This window comes from Typopeltis vanoorti, chromosome 3 (genome assembly GCF_054136105.1).
Source record: "Typopeltis vanoorti isolate ZY-2024b chromosome 3, IOZ_Tvanoo_1.0, whole genome shotgun sequence".
In the NCBI taxonomy this organism is placed as follows: domain Eukaryota; kingdom Metazoa; phylum Arthropoda; class Arachnida; order Uropygi; family Thelyphonidae; genus Typopeltis; species Typopeltis vanoorti.
This window is the reverse complement of record NC_143551.1, coordinates 120,175,335-120,195,172: the sequence shown is the minus strand read 5'-3', so window position 1 is coordinate 120,195,172 and position 19,838 is coordinate 120,175,335. Positions and strand designations below refer to the sequence as shown.

Here is a 19,838-nt window from a genome sequence, read left to right as displayed (position 1 = left end):
ATGTTGTGGCTTGACAAGGGGACTTGAATAGACTAGGCAAATGAATGAGTGTTGCCAGCTCAATGTTGCAGAGAAAGTTTTAAAATTTGGGAAGTAAAGATAGGATGCACATATAACTGGCATGGATATCTTAGAGGAAGTGGAAGAGATAAGGGATATGAGGATAACAGTGGACCTAAAATTTAGGGAATATATTGCTAAAATTGTAAGGACAGCATGCTGGCTTATGGCAATGATGCAGAGAACACCAATGTGTAGATATAAGGATATTACAGTTTCATTGTGAAAGGCATTAATCAAGCCATGTATGGATTTCTTGAGTTGGTCCTCTGGTTTTTGGAAAGATGAGGATATGATGGCAAGGATCCAGAGATGATTGCCTAGGGTCATTTCTGGACCTTATTCATAGAGTCTAGTGGATAGATGGATGGGTGGGAGAGCAGGGGAAGATGACTGAGATATATCTTCCCTCCTCCTATATATAAAATTAGTAAGGAGTTATTGTCAAATTAACATGAAAGAATTTTTTTTATGGAATAGGAAAATAACAAGAGACCATCTGTGGAAGCAGCTGGCCTAGTTGCCCATGTGGTTAGTGTATCTAACCACAGCTATCTCAGGCAGCATGTAAAGTAGTGTAAAGTAGGGCACACAAAGATTGAGAGGTTTAGATCTGATCATTTTATCAGAGGATGTGAAAGCAATGGGGTTTTACACTTTCCTCCAGTTGGTGCGAGTGATCATAAAGTGATCATATGGGATGTGGCTAGCCATATGAAGACTTCTGTGAGAAAAGGATATATGTGGAATTAGATGGCAGGCAATTACGCAATGCTTGGAGCTATAGCATGGACTGAAGTGTTAAGTGGGAAGGAGATAAATGCTGCATGAGAAGTGACCAAAAGATATTCAACAACATCGATGTGTGAATGTATTCTGAAGGTCAAAAGCCTGAATAAAGTATGTGTCAAATGGATGAATGAAAGTATTTAGCATGAAATTTGGAAGAAGAGGATACTGTGGAAATACTAAAAAATGAATAACAGTAGCAGTCAATTTCATGAGGAGTATAAATAGCAGGTCAAGAAGATGACTTAGTTGGTAAGAACAGCAAAACTACAGTATGAGCAGCAATTAGCAAATCAGGCTATGAAAAATCTTAGAGAGTTTTTTGATATGAAGCAAGTAGATGGAAGAATGATTTTTTTTTATGCAACACCTCCAGGGAATCCAAAGACTCATTGAGGGAGGTCACCTACTCTACAACTCTCTGTGTACCCCAATGGCATCTACCACCCACCACTAGTATTTCCACAGACAATCACAAACATCTATGCCCACGACGGGATTCGAACCCACAGCCTTTTGACTGGAGAGTGGATATGGATATGCTAACCACTCGGCCAACCAGGCTGGCGGAAGAATTGCTATACTAACTGAGCTACAGAGGCTCTCCTTTTTATGGTAAGATGTAATGGTAAGATTATTATGGGATTAAGTTGGTAGATTGGTAACTGCTGTAGAGCAGCGCTTCCCAAACTGGGCCACGGCCCCCTTGGGGCCGTAAGTTTTGTTGAGGGGGGGCCGTGAAATAATGAAAACAAATTTAAAATGTTTTAAGCATAAGTAGATTCTTTTAATCTTAAAAGAAACGTATTTAATTTATGTTATTTATTATTTCATTTTTGTTCTTTTTTATATTTTAATGGAAAAAAAATTACACATTGGTGTTGGTTCACAAATTTTGCTTCTTGCATATTTCAGCGATTAATGAATATTAGTAAAATATATGCTTATTCATATAAGTTTCATTTCAAAGTTATTGATTAGAAACGCAAAATCTTGAATATAAATACAATAAATATTATAATAATATGTCTGTATTATGATTTTTTTTTCGATGGGGGCTGTGAAATTTTTTTTTTTCGAAGGGGGCCTTGGCATCCATAAGTTTGGGAAGCACTGCTGTAGAGGACATAAGTAGTAGTAGGTAATAGGTATAAGTAGGTAGTCAGGATGTTTCATCCTTATTAGTGTGAATTCATGAGAAGCTCAAGTGTAGAGGAAATAGGAGGGAATGGCTTATTATTGAGTGTGTGGGAGGTATATGAGGAAATAAATAAGCTTGATATCAATAAGGCAGTATGACTTGGTGATATATATTATCACATGTCTTAAGAGAGTTGTTCCAGGGAGCTAGCAGTAGCATTCCTGTTTAATAAGAGTCTTACAATAGCACAGGTCCTAAGAGAGTGTGAAAGAATGTAAAATTGCTCCACTGCATAAAGGTGGTGATAAGGCTGTGGCAAAAATTATAGGCCAATCTGTATATCTGGAGTTATGACTAAGATATTTGAAAGATTTAGTGAGAACCAGGATACAGAAATGGGTTGATAACAGCAGTATTCTCTGTGATTATCAATATGGTTTGTTAAAGAGAGATCAGATTTTACCAACCTACTTATATACTATAACAAGGTGACAGTATTGGACAAAGGAGTTGCATATTCAGTGGTATACTTAGATTTTGCAAAAGCATTTGATAAACTGCCACACGACAAGCTATTAAATAAATTGAAACAGGCGGATTAAATAACAGACTAGTGAGTTGTATCGATAACCATCTATCATGTAGATATCGGAATGTTGTATATGGGGGTGCGGTATCCTAAAAGAGGATAAGTCTCTAATGGTATGCCTCAGGGGTCTGTATTGGGGCCATTGTTGTTCAACTTATATATTAAAGATATTGGGAATGGGTTTAAGAATTGGGTTGATAATAGCCAGTGGTGCACCCAGAGGGGAAGGGGGGGGGCAAGGGACCCTTCCCCCAGGAAAAAAACAATAGAAAAATTTCCTACTTTTTTACTAATCAAAATTCATTTTTTTATTTTTGTTGTGTCATGTCTTCTATTTCTATACTACTTATGAATTAGCAATTGTTGCAGATGCTCAGTTATAGGTCGTATCCGATGCGTAGTGTGTATTCTCAAATCATTTACTCAACTTGCCCCCCCCCCCCCCCCCCAATTAAATTCTTTATGATAATCAGCATGGGGTTGTTAGGGAAAGGTCATATTTTAACAGTCTACTTATGTATTCCAACCAGGGTGAAGAATTCACTGGAAAAATGCATACATATACTTGGATTTTTTGGAAGCCATTGATAGACTGCCAGAGGACAAGCTGGTAACTAAATTGCAATGGATAGGATTGGATAAGAGATTAGTGAGATGGATAGGTGACTGACTGTTGGATAGGTATCAGCTGGTTCTATATAGGGTATCACAAAAGAGAAAAAACAGGAAGGTCACTAGTGAAGTGCCACAGGGTGTGTTTTGGGACCATTATTGTTTAACTTGTAAATGGCATTTGGACAGGCTTAACTGGAGATATGCAGCTGTTGTTGATGCAAAGTTAGGAACGACTATGAAAAGAAGTGTGAAGCTGCCACTTTAATGTTCTAAAGTGGAAGGTCTCAAAATTTAGTAGGCAAGATTGAGATGCAGAATAAGTAATGGGGGAATTTTGAAAGAGGTGAAAAACTGCTAAAACTGTAAAAATGTCACAACGAATTATGGCAAAGGATGAGGAGAGCATTGACATGCAGAAGCAAAGAGGTTATGGTTCCTTTGTATAATGCCTTGATCAAGCCACATATATATACTACTTTGTGCAAATCTTGTTATGTGGTCTTCATGTGGATGAAGATATCTTAGAGAAGGTCCAGATAAGATCCAGTAAGTAGGTATCAGGTCTTTAAAATTTGGATATGAGGAGAAAGTGAAAAAGTGTAATTTGCAAAGCCTTATGAATAGAAGAAGGACTAGGATATGATTGAGAAAGATGATAAAGGGTTGTTGGCAGATTAATGTGGAGGCGATTTTTTATAGAGTAGATGGAGACAATAGTAGAACCAGAGGACATCCATGGATGCTGTATAAGGAAGGTGTGAGGAGAAGGAGGTTCTCTGCATAGAGAGTGGTTAGTAAGTGGATTGCAATGCCATTGTGATGAGTGCAGAAAATGTGAATAGGTTTAAGGTTCAATAATCTTTTTGAATAAGAGTGTGGTATTCCTGCAATGAGGCTTTTGACTCCATGGAGGTCTGATGTTAATAATAATAATAACTATTATTATTATTATTATCTAACTCTTAGTCCAACCATGATGATAATACCAATGTAATAGAGGTAAAAATGTAAAAAGGGAATTGTGTTATGAAAAAGTTTGATAAAATTATACTGCTGACAATTCTCTCTCTCTCTCTCTCACGCATACACACATAATATGATGGAGCTGTACAAACTGGAGAAAATTTCACTTTATGAATACAGTATAAAGTATTCATAAAGTAGTCAGAGAGAGTGGAAACAGAGAACTTAAATCTGGAAATGGTATATAAGAGGAATAGGCTAGATAGCATAATGAACAATGATTGTTTTAAATTTTTTTTATGCAAAGGATGATGAATAAATGGGAAGAACTGAAACTGAGTATAATTAGTAAGAATAAAATGAATTTAACATTTGGTGAGAGAGAGTGATAATTCTGTCTAACCATATGTTAAATGTACTTTTGCACTCTCTCTCTCTCTCTCTCTCCCCCCCCCCCCCTCCTCTGTCTTGCCTGTCTCACTTTCAAATTATTCTTGTGACTCAAAGGAATGCTGATAACAACCATAACCTAAATATGAAGTGGCATCAATAAAGCAAGCAAAATATATACCATTACAGATCAACATTTTCAATGCAATAGGTTTTTGTATTCATCATTCTTTGAAAAATTATCACACATGCAAAAGTTATTACTCGTGTTAACAGTTTAATGGAATGAAGATATCAAATAGGATTGCATTAAATAAGTTTAATAATGCCAATATTTGGATATCTCAGAATAAATCGAACTTTAAAGAAATACAGCATATAAATATAAATCACTTCCTTCTTCTCTCAGTTCTGGATGTACGTATATAAAGTTTCTTATACTTGCAAGTTGGCCTATTAAGAGCAGACCGAAAGATCAAATCTACCATCAGTCAAGAACAAAAATATATCCACCATCTCAAATATAGATAGTCATATCATGAACACTACTCACACAATTAGAATGTAAAAAATGACTATGCTTCATTGCATGAAGTAGAAACAAACACAAGAGAAAGACTTTTTTTTTTGTTGTTTAGGTTAATTTGGTTTTAAGAACCAACCAACCTAATCTAAACAAAATGGTTGAAGCTCAGATTCATAGTTTAATGGAATGAGAGCACAGTGAAATGAATAATTGAACAACAGTTTAATTTTATATTGTATCCTCAAGGAGGATACAGTATAAAAATTTTGATGCACACACAAGCAACACAAAAAAGAAAATGATTAGACGTAAAGCCTGAAGTCCTAGGAAAGGTACCCTATTACAAGTACTAGTAGAAATGGATGTTGAGCATTAGGTCTAGGAAATATGGTTATCCATATCTAAGGAAGTTTCACAAAACCATTTGTTTAGGTTAGGTTAGTTTTAAGAACCAAGTCTAATTTTAAGTCTTTTTAGTTTTAAGTCTAATCGTTTTCTTCTTTGTATTGCTTGTGTGTGCATCAAAATTTTTATATTGTATCCTCCTTGATTACTCTGTGGCAGAGAAAAAATACTGGTGTCATTAAACTGTTGTTTAACTATTCATTTCAATGTGCTCTCATTCCATTAAACTATCAATCTGAGCTTTGACTGGCATTTAAATCTAAATATAAACTTGATGATTAAACTGATTGCAGTATCTAATTGTCAACAATTGTACAGTAAAATGAAAGCAAAATTCAACTATACTACCAGTGTATCTTCAACTGTGTAGTTTCCATTCAGCATTACAATTAGAGGTGATTGATAGTCATACACCATTCTCCAAAAGTCAATAACTGTATGTGAAAGTGGAATCTGTGTAACTAAGAATGCATCCTTGTGTTTGTATCCCTATTGAAAAAATAAAATATATATACATGTGTGCATATGTGGTACCTATTATAAGATTATTATATAAATTTAATTATTTTATGAATATAGACGATCAGCACCCATTAGATATACACAGAAGAATGCACAGTTATTGGAAAGTATTAAAGAAAAAATTATAGGCAGAAAAATTAAACGTATTATGAATAATGATATTTTACATGTGGAATATTTATACTTTTACATATGTTTTACATAGTTATCACACAATATCTACAGAGTTTATATTTAGAATAGATAGGATAACAAAATTCGCAGCAGTGAAATGGTATCACAAATATGAACGATCATGTTAGGTAGATAGAACATTCAGAGGAATGAAGGCTTAATCAACACATAGCTGGTAAGATTATTGAGAATTTCTAAAAGTCAGTTTGACACTGACTTTTAGAAAGGTGTCCATAATGAACATCAATTTTCATGTTAATGAAAACTGATGTTTGAACACCTTGAAAATCAGTTTTTATAACAAACTGATTTTCAAGGTGTCCATAACAAAATCAATGGGATGGAACATTCAATAGAAGAAAACCAGCCTAGAGTCATTCAATTTCAGAAAAGATGATCAAGTCACCTTCTTTGCAGAACACTGCATTTCCCCTCCTATGAACTGCCAGAAAGGCATTGGAAGAATCATGAAAAACCTGGATACTAAAAAGTTTTTGATCCCATTGAAATTTCACTAACTAGGCTCAAGAGATATGCTCCTGCTCTTTATCGTCTATGTACAGTCAATAGTGAAAAGGTGATGTCTATGTTCAAAATATTGATGTATAGCTCTCACTTTAGTGTTGTATAAAGTAATGGAGAAGGTCATCAATAGTCAACTTTTTCAACACCTAAAGAACTGTCAACTAATCAAAGTTTGAAGAACAAATAGGATGGGAGTGCAATGGATGTGCATTATTTAAGCATTGAAAAGTGCAGTATCTGAATGTATTCCTACAGAGGTCAAAGAATAAATTGTTGAGAATATATATGTGGAACTATAAAGTGGGTGATTATGAGAAGCTCTGTAGTGAACTAGCATCAACACCTTTGGTTGGGGAGCTGTGTAAAAAAGATGTTCACATTGCATGGGAAATGATAAAGCAGTATCTGACACAAGCAATGAATAACTGCATATCAAACGTTAAGTAAATAAACAGAGTAGGAGTGAGATGGATAAACAGTGAAATCAAGCAAGCAGTCTGAGAAAAGAAGACAGCTTGTAGTAATATATGAATGGGGAATATCAACTACAGGTCAGAAAGGTGACAAGCATGGTAAAAAAAGAAACAGCAGAATAAGAGAGGAGATTCACCAGTCAAGTCAATGATAATCTAAGGGAATTCTTCTGTTATGTGGCAAGCAACAGGAAGAATAATTATGGCAGGTTGACAATGGTGAATAGTTATGGTAGCAGAGTAACCATTGCAAAGGATGCAGCAGAAGTATTTAATGAGCATGTCATTAGTATACATCATTATTATTAATATTATTGTACTGGCATCTGCATTAATGAGCATATCGTTAATATATATAATTATTTTTATTATTGTATTGGCACTTCCATGGAACCCAAAGATTCATCGCAGGCGACCAAAACTATCCACACAATATATGTCATACGTTCTTGTTGTTGTCTTGTCCTATGAAGAGTTTTAAATATTTTCATGTGCTCCTTGGAACTGTTTTACTTATGTCGATGATTTTGTTCATATAGAGCTGTTGTTCAGGATTAGGGTCTATTGCTTGCAAGGCTGCTGTAATTTCTGGACAGCAGAAATTATGATAAAAATGTGATTGGATGTCAGTTCAGTATTAGGGAAGTTATTGCAGTTTCTATATGTTCTCATATCATCCATATTGATCTTCATTCCTCTAAAATGTCCTGTTAGGAGTCTTACTATCGTGGTGGAGGTCTTTCTGTCAACATTGATTTCAGGAATTTGGTGGTGTATCCCTGATTTTAGTGGAATTTGTTTAGATTTTGCTAGTGCATTAGCATCAGCAAGATATCATGTAAGTGTCTTGGTTGAGTTCTCAGGCCTCTTTTGCTAATTTATCAACTGCTCATTGTAATCAATGGCTACATGAGCAGGAATCCATTGTAAAACGTACCTTTTTCCCAAACACTTTAATTGGTTTAAGAGTTTATCGATGTCTTGTGTGGCTTGATATTGCCATTTTTAATTGCCTCCATAGCTGATCTTGAGTCACTGTAAATTATAATTCCCTCTGATTGTTGAGATGATGATACTTTTAAGTAACCTTCGAGTGCTTTATTTATTGCATAGAGTTCACTGGTAAAATTGGAAGCAATTCTCCCAGATCCAACTTTTATTGAAAGTTTTTCACCTTTTATGAGTAGAAGGAGAGTACCAGTGCCTCTATTAATCATATTGGTGTCTGATGATCCATCTGTATAACAAATAACTTGTTTGGAGGATGAAAGAAGGTGTAGTATTTAGGAATTTTTCTTTGAACATTTCTTTTGATTCTTTTTTTTTGTACAGGATTTGGTAAGGTTAAGATTTATGAAAGTAATTGAAGTAAAGGACTGAAAAATAGAAGTTGTTTACTTATGGTGGGCATTTAGATGATCAAGACCTATTTCCTTCCTGATAGTGTCATCGTATTGTAAAGTTGATGATCTGTGACATCTGCATTTTTGATTCCAATGTTCATAAGTTTTTAGGGAGATATGATCACTTTGGTAGCTTCTGATATTATTAATGAATTTTATGGTGGCAAATTTCTGTTTGTCCTCCAGCAGGATCAAGCCCACATTCCTGTTGGGCTCTGATGTTGTTAGTGGATGAGACTGCACTAATGATAATCTCGGACACTTTTGCTTGTACTTTATCTAATTTTTTCTTTACCGATGAAGCTGAAGGTGACCATCGGTTTTTGGCTTTGAGCTCCACTTTGTTTATCTGGGTTGATTTTGAGTTTAATTTCATCTGACCATTTTTCTAATCCTCTCATGAATTTGTTTAGAATCTCTTCTGATTCTTTAATTTTATCACTAGTGTGCCAGATGGCTATATTTGTGTCTTCTTTTGTGCCTATATCTACTTTTCTGTCTTCTGTACGGTAAGGATGAATGTTATTGATATATAAAAGGAATATTAAGGGACTGAGTACTGACCCTGGAGAACTCCAGCTCAGGTTCTCCCCTCTCTAGATATTGCTGCATTGATACTAACCTTGATCTTTCTTCCTCTCTCCTCTCATGAAATCAGCGCTCCAGATTAAAGCATTTCCTCTCATTCTGATATCACGTACTATTTGTATTAATTTTTTGATCCAAACATGATCAAAAGCAGAAGTCATATCAAGGAATATGGCAGTTATCTTTTTTGATGATTTTTCCTGAAATGAGTCTATTATTGTTTGGCAGAAGTATAATAATTGATCTGTCGTCGAATGACGCACTCTATAGGCAGTTTGGTAGAAGTTAATTTTCTTATTTTTTGTGAGCCAGTGCATGAGTTTGTAGTGTATGATTCTTTCAGTAAATTTACAGAGTATACTAGTACATGTGATAGGTCTATAGCTATGACATTCTGCTACATTTTAGTCAGGTTTTAGGATGGGTACAATAACTGATTTTTTCCATTCTTTTGGTAGTTTGCCTGTTTGCCAAGAAGTTGTTTTTTTGGCATTTTTGCCAAGGTGTTTTACCATATGACCAAACATAAGATCATTACCAGGAGATTTATTAGGTGCAGTTTTCTCATTTTCTCAATTGATGAATTTAATTCACTTAGAGTAAATTCTTCAGAGAAGATGTCATTAGATTGGTATGTCCTTGCTTGTTTTAGTATCTTACTTGTGAGTTTATTGAGGGTCTTGTCCTCTCTGTTATACTGAAGTTTGGAGTTGTTTGAATTATTTTTTGCCAGTGTGTTTGCCATTTCTTGATCTGTAATACTTTTTCCCAGCATTTATGATGACGTCTGTTTTCTGTTGGCTCTCTTCTTTGATGTTGTTGCCTAGGATTCTAATAATGTTCCAGTGTTGGCTGTCTTTTCTTGGATCCAGGTTACTACAAAGCTCTATCTATTTCTCTTGCTTGCACTTCCAAATTTCCTGCTCTATTTTGTGTGTTATATCCATTAATTTCTTTCTGGATTCATCAGTTTATTAATAACAAATTATTTGTTGATATTGTCTCTTTATATGATCATTGAATCAATCGTATGATCTTTCCAGTATGGTATCCAGGTAGTCATACCTCCTTGAATCCATCAATAAACAAAGCACCTATGACTGATTCTGGCAACCCATTCCATTCATTCATTCACCACTCTTTGAGTGAAAAATCTAGTCCTTATACCTTAGTAACCACACTCTTACTTAATTTCTACGAGGGACAACTTTTGATCTACCCTTCTAGCTAAGTGTCGAAATATTTCCACTGCACCAATCCTATAAAAACATTTAAGTAACTTAAATGTTTCTATCATATCCTCTCTTTTTTGCTTATCAACTAACTTCTGCAACCCATAAATTCTCAATCTATTCCTCATAGAGAGAATTCCAAGCCACTCTTGGTCACTTGCCTCTAGATCCTCTTTGCTATCTTCTTCATTCCTATGAAACCTCAGTGATCAGACATGAGTAGCACTATAAATCCTGATGTGTACATATCAAGGCCTTTAAAGAGGAATGATAACTTTTTTATCTCTGCTTGTTAGTATGTTCTTCAATAAGCAAGTAATCCTAAGAGCTACCAGGGCAACCTTCCCAGTATGTTCTCTCAACCTGAACTCTCTGTCTACCCCACCCGAATCACTGGCTTCATCAATTTCCTGGAGTACAGTTCAATGTGGTGCACAGTCTGTACTCGATTTATCTCAAAATGCATAACTTTACATTTTTCCACATTAAACTGTTTAACATTATTATTTGCCCATACAGTCAGCCTGTTTCAATCATCCTGCAAGCTTTCCAAACCATCTTGATTAACTATTATTCTACCTAATTTTGCACCATCAGCAAACAACTGAATATTTATTTTCAAATTATTTCCTATACATCCTTCACAAGTATTATTAAGTTATTATTAAGAGCCTTGTACACCAAGCACACACAATTTGTTCTTTTGAGTTTCTTCTATTAGAAGAATTAAATAAAATAAAATTTACTCTATTCTTTAATGGACATAGCAAGATTTTGATACAGAAAATATTTGGTAATTATCATCCCTTCTCCAGATTGCAATCTCTGTTAAAAGGATCATCATACACTACCTTTAAGGACTAATAGAAAGGATAGAAAGGACCCTTCTCAGATATAATTTGTACACCACTTTCAAACCAGTGCAGAAGTTGTTATCTTTCTTACCATTTATCAAAAATGCATTATCACCTTTATCCCTGCCTGTTGTTTATCATATACTCTGCTTCTTGTCATCTTTGCTACTTTGGAGAGACTGGCCATTCTGCTGCTATTAGAATGAACAGGGGAGAAGGATACACAGTAATATACTTGGATTTCGCAAAAGCTTTTGATAGAGTACCTCATGATAAGTTGACACTTGGGGGTTGGATATTAGATTAGTGCATTGGATTGGAGACTGGCTATCTGATAGGTATCAACAAGTTGTGTATGGGGGTGCAATATCCAGGAAAAGGAAAGTCACTGGTGGAGTGCCTCAGGAGTCTGTTTTAGGGCCATTACTATTTAACTTGTATATTAATGATATTGACGAAGATTTGGATGGAGATATTCAGTTGTTTGGGACGAACCATGAAGGGTAGTGAAGATGTTGTGGCCTAGCAAGAAGACTTGAATAAATTGAGTAATTGGGCAAGCAAATGGGGATGTGAATGCAAAATGTAAGGTTTTAAAATTTGGAAAACAAAGATGGGATGCAGAATTTATGCTTGGTGAGAATATATTGTTGGAAGTAGAGGAAATAAGAGATCTGGGGGTGATAGTGGATAAGGATCTAAAATTTAGGGGACACATCACCAAAATTGTGAAGACAACACAAAGACTTCTGGGAATGATGCAGAGGACACTGACATGTAGAAGTAGGAAGATTCTTGTTCCATTGTATAAGGCTTTGATTAGGCCACACATGGACTATTGTGCCCAGATTTGGTCACCTGGTTTTCAGAAGGATGAAGAGATGTTGGAAAGGGTCCAAAGGCGACGACTAAGGTAGTTTCTGACCTCTGGAATGTCGAGTATGAGGAAAGATTGAAAAGATGTAATTTGCAGAGTCTAGTGGAGAGAAGGAAGAGGGGAGATATGATAGAGACCTACAAGTTGGTAAGGGTTTGTTATAGGATCAATGGTGGAGAAGTTCTACAGAGAATAGTGGTAGATCAGGGGAGAACCAGAGGTCATCCCTGGAAACTGTATAAAGAGGGTGTGAGTAGGGGAGTGAGAGGCAGGTTTTTTTTTTGTGCAGAGTTGTGAATGATTGGAATGCCTTGCCTGAGAGTGTGGTGTCTGCAAGGAGTTTGAGCGTGTTTAAGACACGGTATGATGAGATGTGTGTGAGATAAAAGGACCTCCTAGATGAGTCTTTGACTCCATGAGGTCTTGTTTAATAATAATAATAATTGAAGAACATCAAGATTATATAGGATTCTGAAGGTTCAGGGCTTGCTTCTCATGCCATTGACACTAGAAACAGAGTTCACTGGGACTGTACCAAGGTGCTACACTACAGTAAGCTTGAATTTGAATTTTTCTGAATCATGTGAAGCCCTATGCCACCATCCTAATCTTAAATGGACAGACTGTATGCCTATTTCTAGGTTTTGGAAAGTGATTGCTGTTAATTGTTTATATTTTTATTCATTTATTATTTTTAAATTAATTAATTATTATTATTATTATTATTCGTGACACCTCCAAAGAGTCCTAAGACTCATCGCAGGAGACCTAATGTACAACTCTCCGTCTCCACCACTACCAATCACCTACATCAACACCATCTACTGCCCACAACCACCACCACATCAGCTAGTATTTTTTGCCTGTAAATTGCATGTGTTCTGAAGGGCCGATTTGTCTGCATGCGGGAAAAACCCAAGTTTCCGGGAGAAAAAACCTGCTACCTCCGTATGAGATCAGCTAACTCACCTTCAATTGAAAAGTCCATATAAAGATTCCTCCCGTCATGACGAGAATTGAACTTAGGCCTTTTCTAATTGAAGAGCACAACGTACCGTCATTCTTCCAATGTATCTATTACCACATATCTAAACTCTGAAAGTGTTTTCTCCTACTGGGCAGCTGCAACTGAGGCATATGATATTATATACATGCTGTATGACTCATTCTTGTATTCAGAATTTAAACGTTGTTACAGTTTTTCTATCTTTCCCCTGAAAGAAGCACATGACATATTGAGTGAAATATCTAGGAGTAACAAATTATATTTAGTTTTCTCTTACATGTGTGAAGCTGTTATTCAAAAAATATAATAGGTAGTTAGCTGTGATATGTACATATAGGGAGAACCTAATGAAATAGCAGGAATAAAGGTGAGGAGATCTTAATATTGGTACATGTAGGGAAACCAAAAATTATAGGCATTAGTGAGACCTGGCTGACAGAGGCAATTGACTTTTGTGTTAAATTTGGTAAAAGTTTTATCGAAACACATCAAATGCTTTAAAAAGCATACGATGATGAATGCTTATCCTACTCAAGTTTACGAGTAGTTTAAGCAATTTCAAAGTGGCATGAGACACTCGAGGACGACGAAAACCCAGGCCACCCAAAAACTTGACTGAACGAAGTTAACATCCCAAAAGTGCATGATTTCATCAAAGAAAACCCAAAATCATCCATGAGATTGATTGAAGATGAATTGGGGATTCCACAATCAACTGTACACAACATTTTGACCGAGAGTTTAGGCCTTCATAAAATGAATTCGCTATTTGTTCCCCACAAATGACCAAAAAATATATCAAACTGATATATTTTTTGGTCATTTGTGGGGACCGATGACCAAAAAATATATCAAATTGAACACTGTAAGGACCTCATTAAAATCACTTGTAGGACTCAAATTTCCTTGAAACAATCGTTACTGGTGATGAAACTGGAGTTTTGAGTATAAGCCTGGAACAAAGTGCCAGAGTGCTGAGTGCAGACCACCAGAAGAGGGGCATCCAAAAAAAATTCGCTTGGAGAAGTTAAAAGTGAAGACAATGCTGATTTGTTTCTACGATTCCAAGGGCATTATCTACAAAGAATTTGTTCCCACTGGCCAAACGGTCAATGGCGAGTTTTATCTCGAAGTTTTGAAGCGATTGATAGCGAGAATTTGTCGTCGCATATGGCATGAATATTGTGATGCAGGCAGCTGGTCACTTTTGCATGATAATGCACCATCTCATCATTTGAATATTGTGGGACAGTTTTTGAGCAAAAACCAAGTTTGTGTGTTGGATCACTCGCCGTATTCACCTGATTTAGCACCCTGTGAAGTGACTCAAAACTGGAAACACATCATCAATGTACCACAATCAAATTGCTTGTTTTGGGGCAAGAGAAAATTTTCTCTTCTAGTTGTTCAAGATAAAAATTGGCTAGTTTAGTTGATGAGGCTGAGTACATTGCAGTTCCTTCCTCTTGTTTATGGATTTTATCTTTTCATATGAAGCACATACATACATACATCTTCAAGGCCCATCTTTCCTAATTGGGTTGTGGGGGCAACAGCTGCAAGAGGAACTTCCAATGGTCATGATCCTCTGCCACCAAGCTCAGGTATTCTGGTGGGATTCCCAAACATGTCCACCCAAGGTTTTGGATATAATCTATCCAGCAAGTTCTTGGTATTCCATGTCCCAAGCAGGTCCTCTTTGCCAAGCCAGAGGGTGGAAGGCAAAGAGGGCCTGCTGAGGTAGCCTCTCTCTTGTGGCATTCTGACCAAGTGCCCGTACCAACATAACTGTGATCTCCCAACACGGAGAAGCAGCGGTTGAGTATTGAGGGTTTCCCGAATTGCAGAGCTTCTGACTCTGTCAAGTCTTGTCAGCCCCTCAACCCCTCGAAGGAACCTCATTTCAGCCACTTGGATTCACGTCCGCATTCTTTCGGTCATTACCCAACTCTCATGACCATAGGTGAGGATGGGGTCATAGACAGTATTGAAGACAGCCAGCTTTGTCTTCTGGCTTAAATCCTGCTTCAATACTACCGAATGGTCAAGCTCCCACAATATTAAGCTTGCTAAGCCAATTCGAGTATCTAGCTCTACGTCCCATTTTCCATCATTCGTGAATAAGGACCCAAGGTATTTAAACTTCTCTATCTGCCTCATTGGGACTCCACTTACATTTAGAGTGCACTGGGATGGTTGTCTTGAGACCAAAAATGTTCCAGTTTTGGCCATACTGATCTTCATTCCGGCATCTGCACAAACAGCTACAAACCTATCCAGGGTCCGCTGGAGGTCATCTGTGGAAGAGCTAAGCAGAACTAGGTCATCTGCAAAAAGCAGATGTCCAATGCTACATCTTCCAATTCTGACACACTCACTGCCTCGGCTGTGCCTATCAATCCAGTCCATAAATATTATGAAAAGGAGGGGTAACAGAACACACCCTCGGCAGAGGCCAATGAAGACTGTGAATGGTTCAGACTTTGTGCTGTTTACCCTGACACAAAACTCTGGGCATTCATACAGGGACTTAATGGCAGCTAATAGTTGGCAATCCACTCCATACTCCTGTACCTACTTGCCAAAGCTTAACCCAAGGAACCCGGTTATATGCCTTCTCCAAGTCCACAAAACATGTGTAGACATTCTTAGCATATTCCCAAGATTTCTCAAAGACTTGCCTTAAAGTGAAGATTTGGTCAGTTGTGCTTCTACCAGGATGAAAGCCACATTGTTCTTCCTGGAACTTTGACTCAACTATGCTCCTGCACTGTCTTTCCAAGCACCTAGCATACACTTTCCCAGGCAGGCTGAGCAGAGAGATGCCACGATAGTTACTGCAATCCTTCTAGTCTCCCTTCTTGAAGACTGGTATTATTATACCTGTCTGCCATTGCTTTGGTGCTCGCCCAGATATCCAAGCAGCCTGACACACTAGAGTCAGCCAGAGAACACCGTCTTGATTTAAGGCTTTTAGAATTTTAGACCGAATTTCATCATCGCCAGCAGCTTTGCCTGATTTTAGCGATTTTATTGCTAAATGGGTCTCTTCTGCTGTGAGACTAGTCATTGCCCTGATCTGCACCTTTTGGATGTCCACAACTGCTGGGCCACCGGGTTAAGAAGGCTCTCAAAGTATTTCCTCCATCTGTGGAGGATATCCTTCTCGGTTGTTAAAAGTGCACCATCAGAGGCCTTAATTGCCCTTGCTGTGCACAATTTCCTCCCTCAAAGGTGGCAGATGGTCTGCCATGATACTTTGTTTGCATTTGCATAGGATGAGTGCAATTTTTCTCCCGAGGATTCCCAAGCCTTCTGCTTTGCTGTCTTTACTGCCTCAGCAGCAGCTTTTCGTGCCTCAGCATACCGCAAACGCATCTCAGGTGACCTGACCCTAAGCCATGTTAGGTAGGACTCCTTTTTTGCCCGGACAGTTTTTTGGACTTCTTGGTTCCACCAAAGTGTCCTTTTCTCACTGCCCATTGCCATGCCAAGCCGTTTTCTGCCACAGCATGAGAGTGCAGAGGCAGTGACAGCTGTTCTGAACAGCTTCCACTCCTCCTCAACATCTGCAGTATGCTTGGGAATCTCTTTGAACCCAGAGGAAATGTCATGAAGTAACCAGATATAATTGTAAATTTGAATAAATCCACTATGTTTGGTGAAAATTTTTGGGCAAGGAATTCTATTTCTCTTTGTGAGGGATATTTGTGAAGAGAGAGACAATGACAAAGCATACCAACATGTCTGTATCTGCTAGTTTAATGTCTATTATTCTTGTAAGAAATTCTATGGAATTTTTTATCTAAGAAGCTGAGTGACCAATGAGAGGGTGAAGAAGGTTAGACAGAAATCTTGATATTTTATACATAGGACTGCCAACAGAATCCACAATAGGTCTAAATGGATAGTTGTTTTTATGTAATTTTGGTGAGCCATATATTCTAAGGGAGGGGGGGGGTTCCGAGTCTTTTGATGGTTTCTTGATCTATGGATGTTATTTTATCCAATAACTTGTTGAGTTTTTTTGAGTTGACTTTCGGTAGGATCAGTATTAAGCTGGGGTATCAGTATCAGTATTGCAATCACAAGGAAGTAATTTCATTTTTCGATCATATGAGTTGGCATGACTACGGTGGCATTACCTTGCAAGGTAATGCCACCGTAGTCATGCCAACTCATATGATCTGGTGGTAATTATGTTATTATTTTCTTTTAAGGACTTCAGGGTTTTTAATTCTGATGGCAGGATATTCAGTTCTGATGGTTGTGCATTATAGATCACCTTGGTTAATTCAAAATGTAGTCTATTAGCTTCATTACTAGTCAGATAAGTGGTTCTTTTCAATGTTGTGTACAAAATCTAAATCTCAGCTGGCTTGATTGGCTGAGGGTTAGCATACCTGCTCTGCAACCAACAGGCTGTGTTTTCGAATTCTGCCATAGGCATGGATACTTGTGATTATCTTTAGGTGATAGAGGAATGTCGTCACTTGGTGTGAGACCACCACCCCACTTACTAGAGCTCTGAAGTGGCTTGCAAAAGTTCCGTGTTTGGTCTCTAGAGCAGGGTTTCCAGATTATAGAAAAATAAATAAATGAAAAATACAAAAAAAAAATTAAATTGATAAAAAATAGAAAAAAAAATCCCTAACCCATCCACGGTACAAAATGTGATATAGGTTTACAAAATAACCTTTTGTGGGTTCTTGGGAGCAACATAAAAAAAAAAAAGAGATATATATTTGAGTGAAATTATGAACGTATGACCCCATGCTAGTTCATTCAATTCATCTTCAGTTAGAGAATGGCCAGATAAGTTTACAATCCATTTGTCCTTAGGTAATTTAGTTGTATTTTTCCTTGATCATATCAAACCTCTCAAATCTGGCCTGGCATAACATGAAATTAAAAACACTAACTGCAAGATTCAATGGGAAAACACCAAGCTGTTGCATAAACCCATATATAAACACAAACATTTATATAAAGAAAGTGGTGAAGCCCTACTTCATTGACCTAACCTCAATCATAACGACTGCCGAACAAATTCCAAAACTGTGGGAAATGGTTCTCCTCAATTGTATTAAATAAATTTGTAATCATTATTATTAATATTATTAAGAGAGACTTCCAGGGAGTCAGTGACTCATCGAGGGAGGCTATATACTACCATATCATATTTATTCTTGAATTCATTCATACTTCTTGCACTCACAACATCCATTGGCAATCTATTCCAATCACGCACTGCCCTATGAGAGAAAAATCTAGCCCTCACCCCTTCTTAGCGGTATTCGCTCTCAGCTTCCAAGGATGTCCTCTTGTCCTTTCCCCACCCTCCATAAAAAATTCCATCAGTTGACATCCTGTATGTTATGTCCCTTTCAGAAGTCTGTAACCCCTCTTTCTCCTGTTTGCAAATGTCTGCAGTCTACAAATTCTCAATCTGGCTTCATAATCAGTATTCCATAATCCAGATATCATTTTCAACACTCTCTCCAATATATCAGAATCACAACAGAAACCAGGAGACCAGACCTGTACAAACAATAGTCCAAGTGAGGTCTTATCAAGGCCTTGTAAAGAGGCAAAATGACATCTTTATCTTTACATGTGAATGTTCATTTCAGTATTGCAAGCATCTTTTGAGTTGTATTTGCAATCTTTGCTACATGGCTCCTGAACTTCGACTTCCTATCTAGTAACACTCCAAAATCCCTAGCCTCATCAGTTTCTTCAAGCATAATCCCACCAGTATAATACAACATTGGATATCTATCTAATCATGCCAAAATCAATGACTCTTCATTTACTGACATTGAAACGACATCCATTTTCCCATTCCCAGAATTCCAGCAAATTCAAATGATTCTGCAAGTAATGCATATCAGTAGCATCCCTGATTACCCTACCAATCTTTGTATCATCAGCAAATAGCAGTATGTTGCTTGTCAAATCCTTCCCAATATCATTAATGTATAGATTGAATAACAGTGGACCAAGCACTGATCCTTGCAGTACACCACTGATTACCGTAAATCTTGCAGACTTACATTCCTCATATACCCCTTTGACACCTGTCAGTCAGCCATCCTCTTATCCAGCATTTCAGCGTCTCCCAGATTTTTCCTATGACAGAACACATCGCAAATCCTGAAAATTTCACGGAACACCTTAGTTATTTTGTAATGTATTAATAATTAATTAATTAGTTATTAATAATTAATTTTTAATATTAATTTATTAATCATTAATTATTAATACATTATAATATTAATAATTAATAATGTCATAATCATAAAGAGTATTAGTGCACTTCTGTATATGATGTGACATGTTGACAAATATAAAATTACATTTAAATAAGTTATCAATCACTGGACTAATGAAATGTAGTAGCATATTGCCTCAGGCCAACATCATTAAATTAATTTGTGCTGATTTTCATTGACACATTCCATTCTGATCACCAAAAATTTATAATATTATTATAAGTACTTATGACTGAATGCAGACTTTTTCTCCTGTGTGCTGGTAGTTTTCCTCTCCTTTTGTACATCCTGGAGATCGCTTTCTAGGCTGGAGGTAGATGAATCACTATCTGTTGTCTGGTCATAAACAGCGGTATTCCCTTTCCCGAATTACTTCCATGTTTAAAAATACACGGCTTGGTCACTGAACATCATGGAACACTTATTCACTT

At 36.9% G+C, this 19,838-nt stretch overlaps 1 protein-coding gene across 1 annotated transcript in view; it reads right to left on the bottom strand.

The window, feature by feature from the left end:
- Positions 1-19,838, bottom strand: part of LOC150108517 (receptor-type tyrosine-protein phosphatase mu-like) — a 1,155,664-nt gene that overhangs the window by 64,704 nt on the left and 1,071,122 nt on the right. Inside the window, exon 42 of the mRNA XM_090415942.1 lies at positions 5,827-5,967. Coding sequence (XP_090272068.1) covers positions 5,827-5,967 — 141 coding nt within the window. The remainder of the gene's footprint in view (positions 1-5,826; positions 5,968-19,838) is intronic.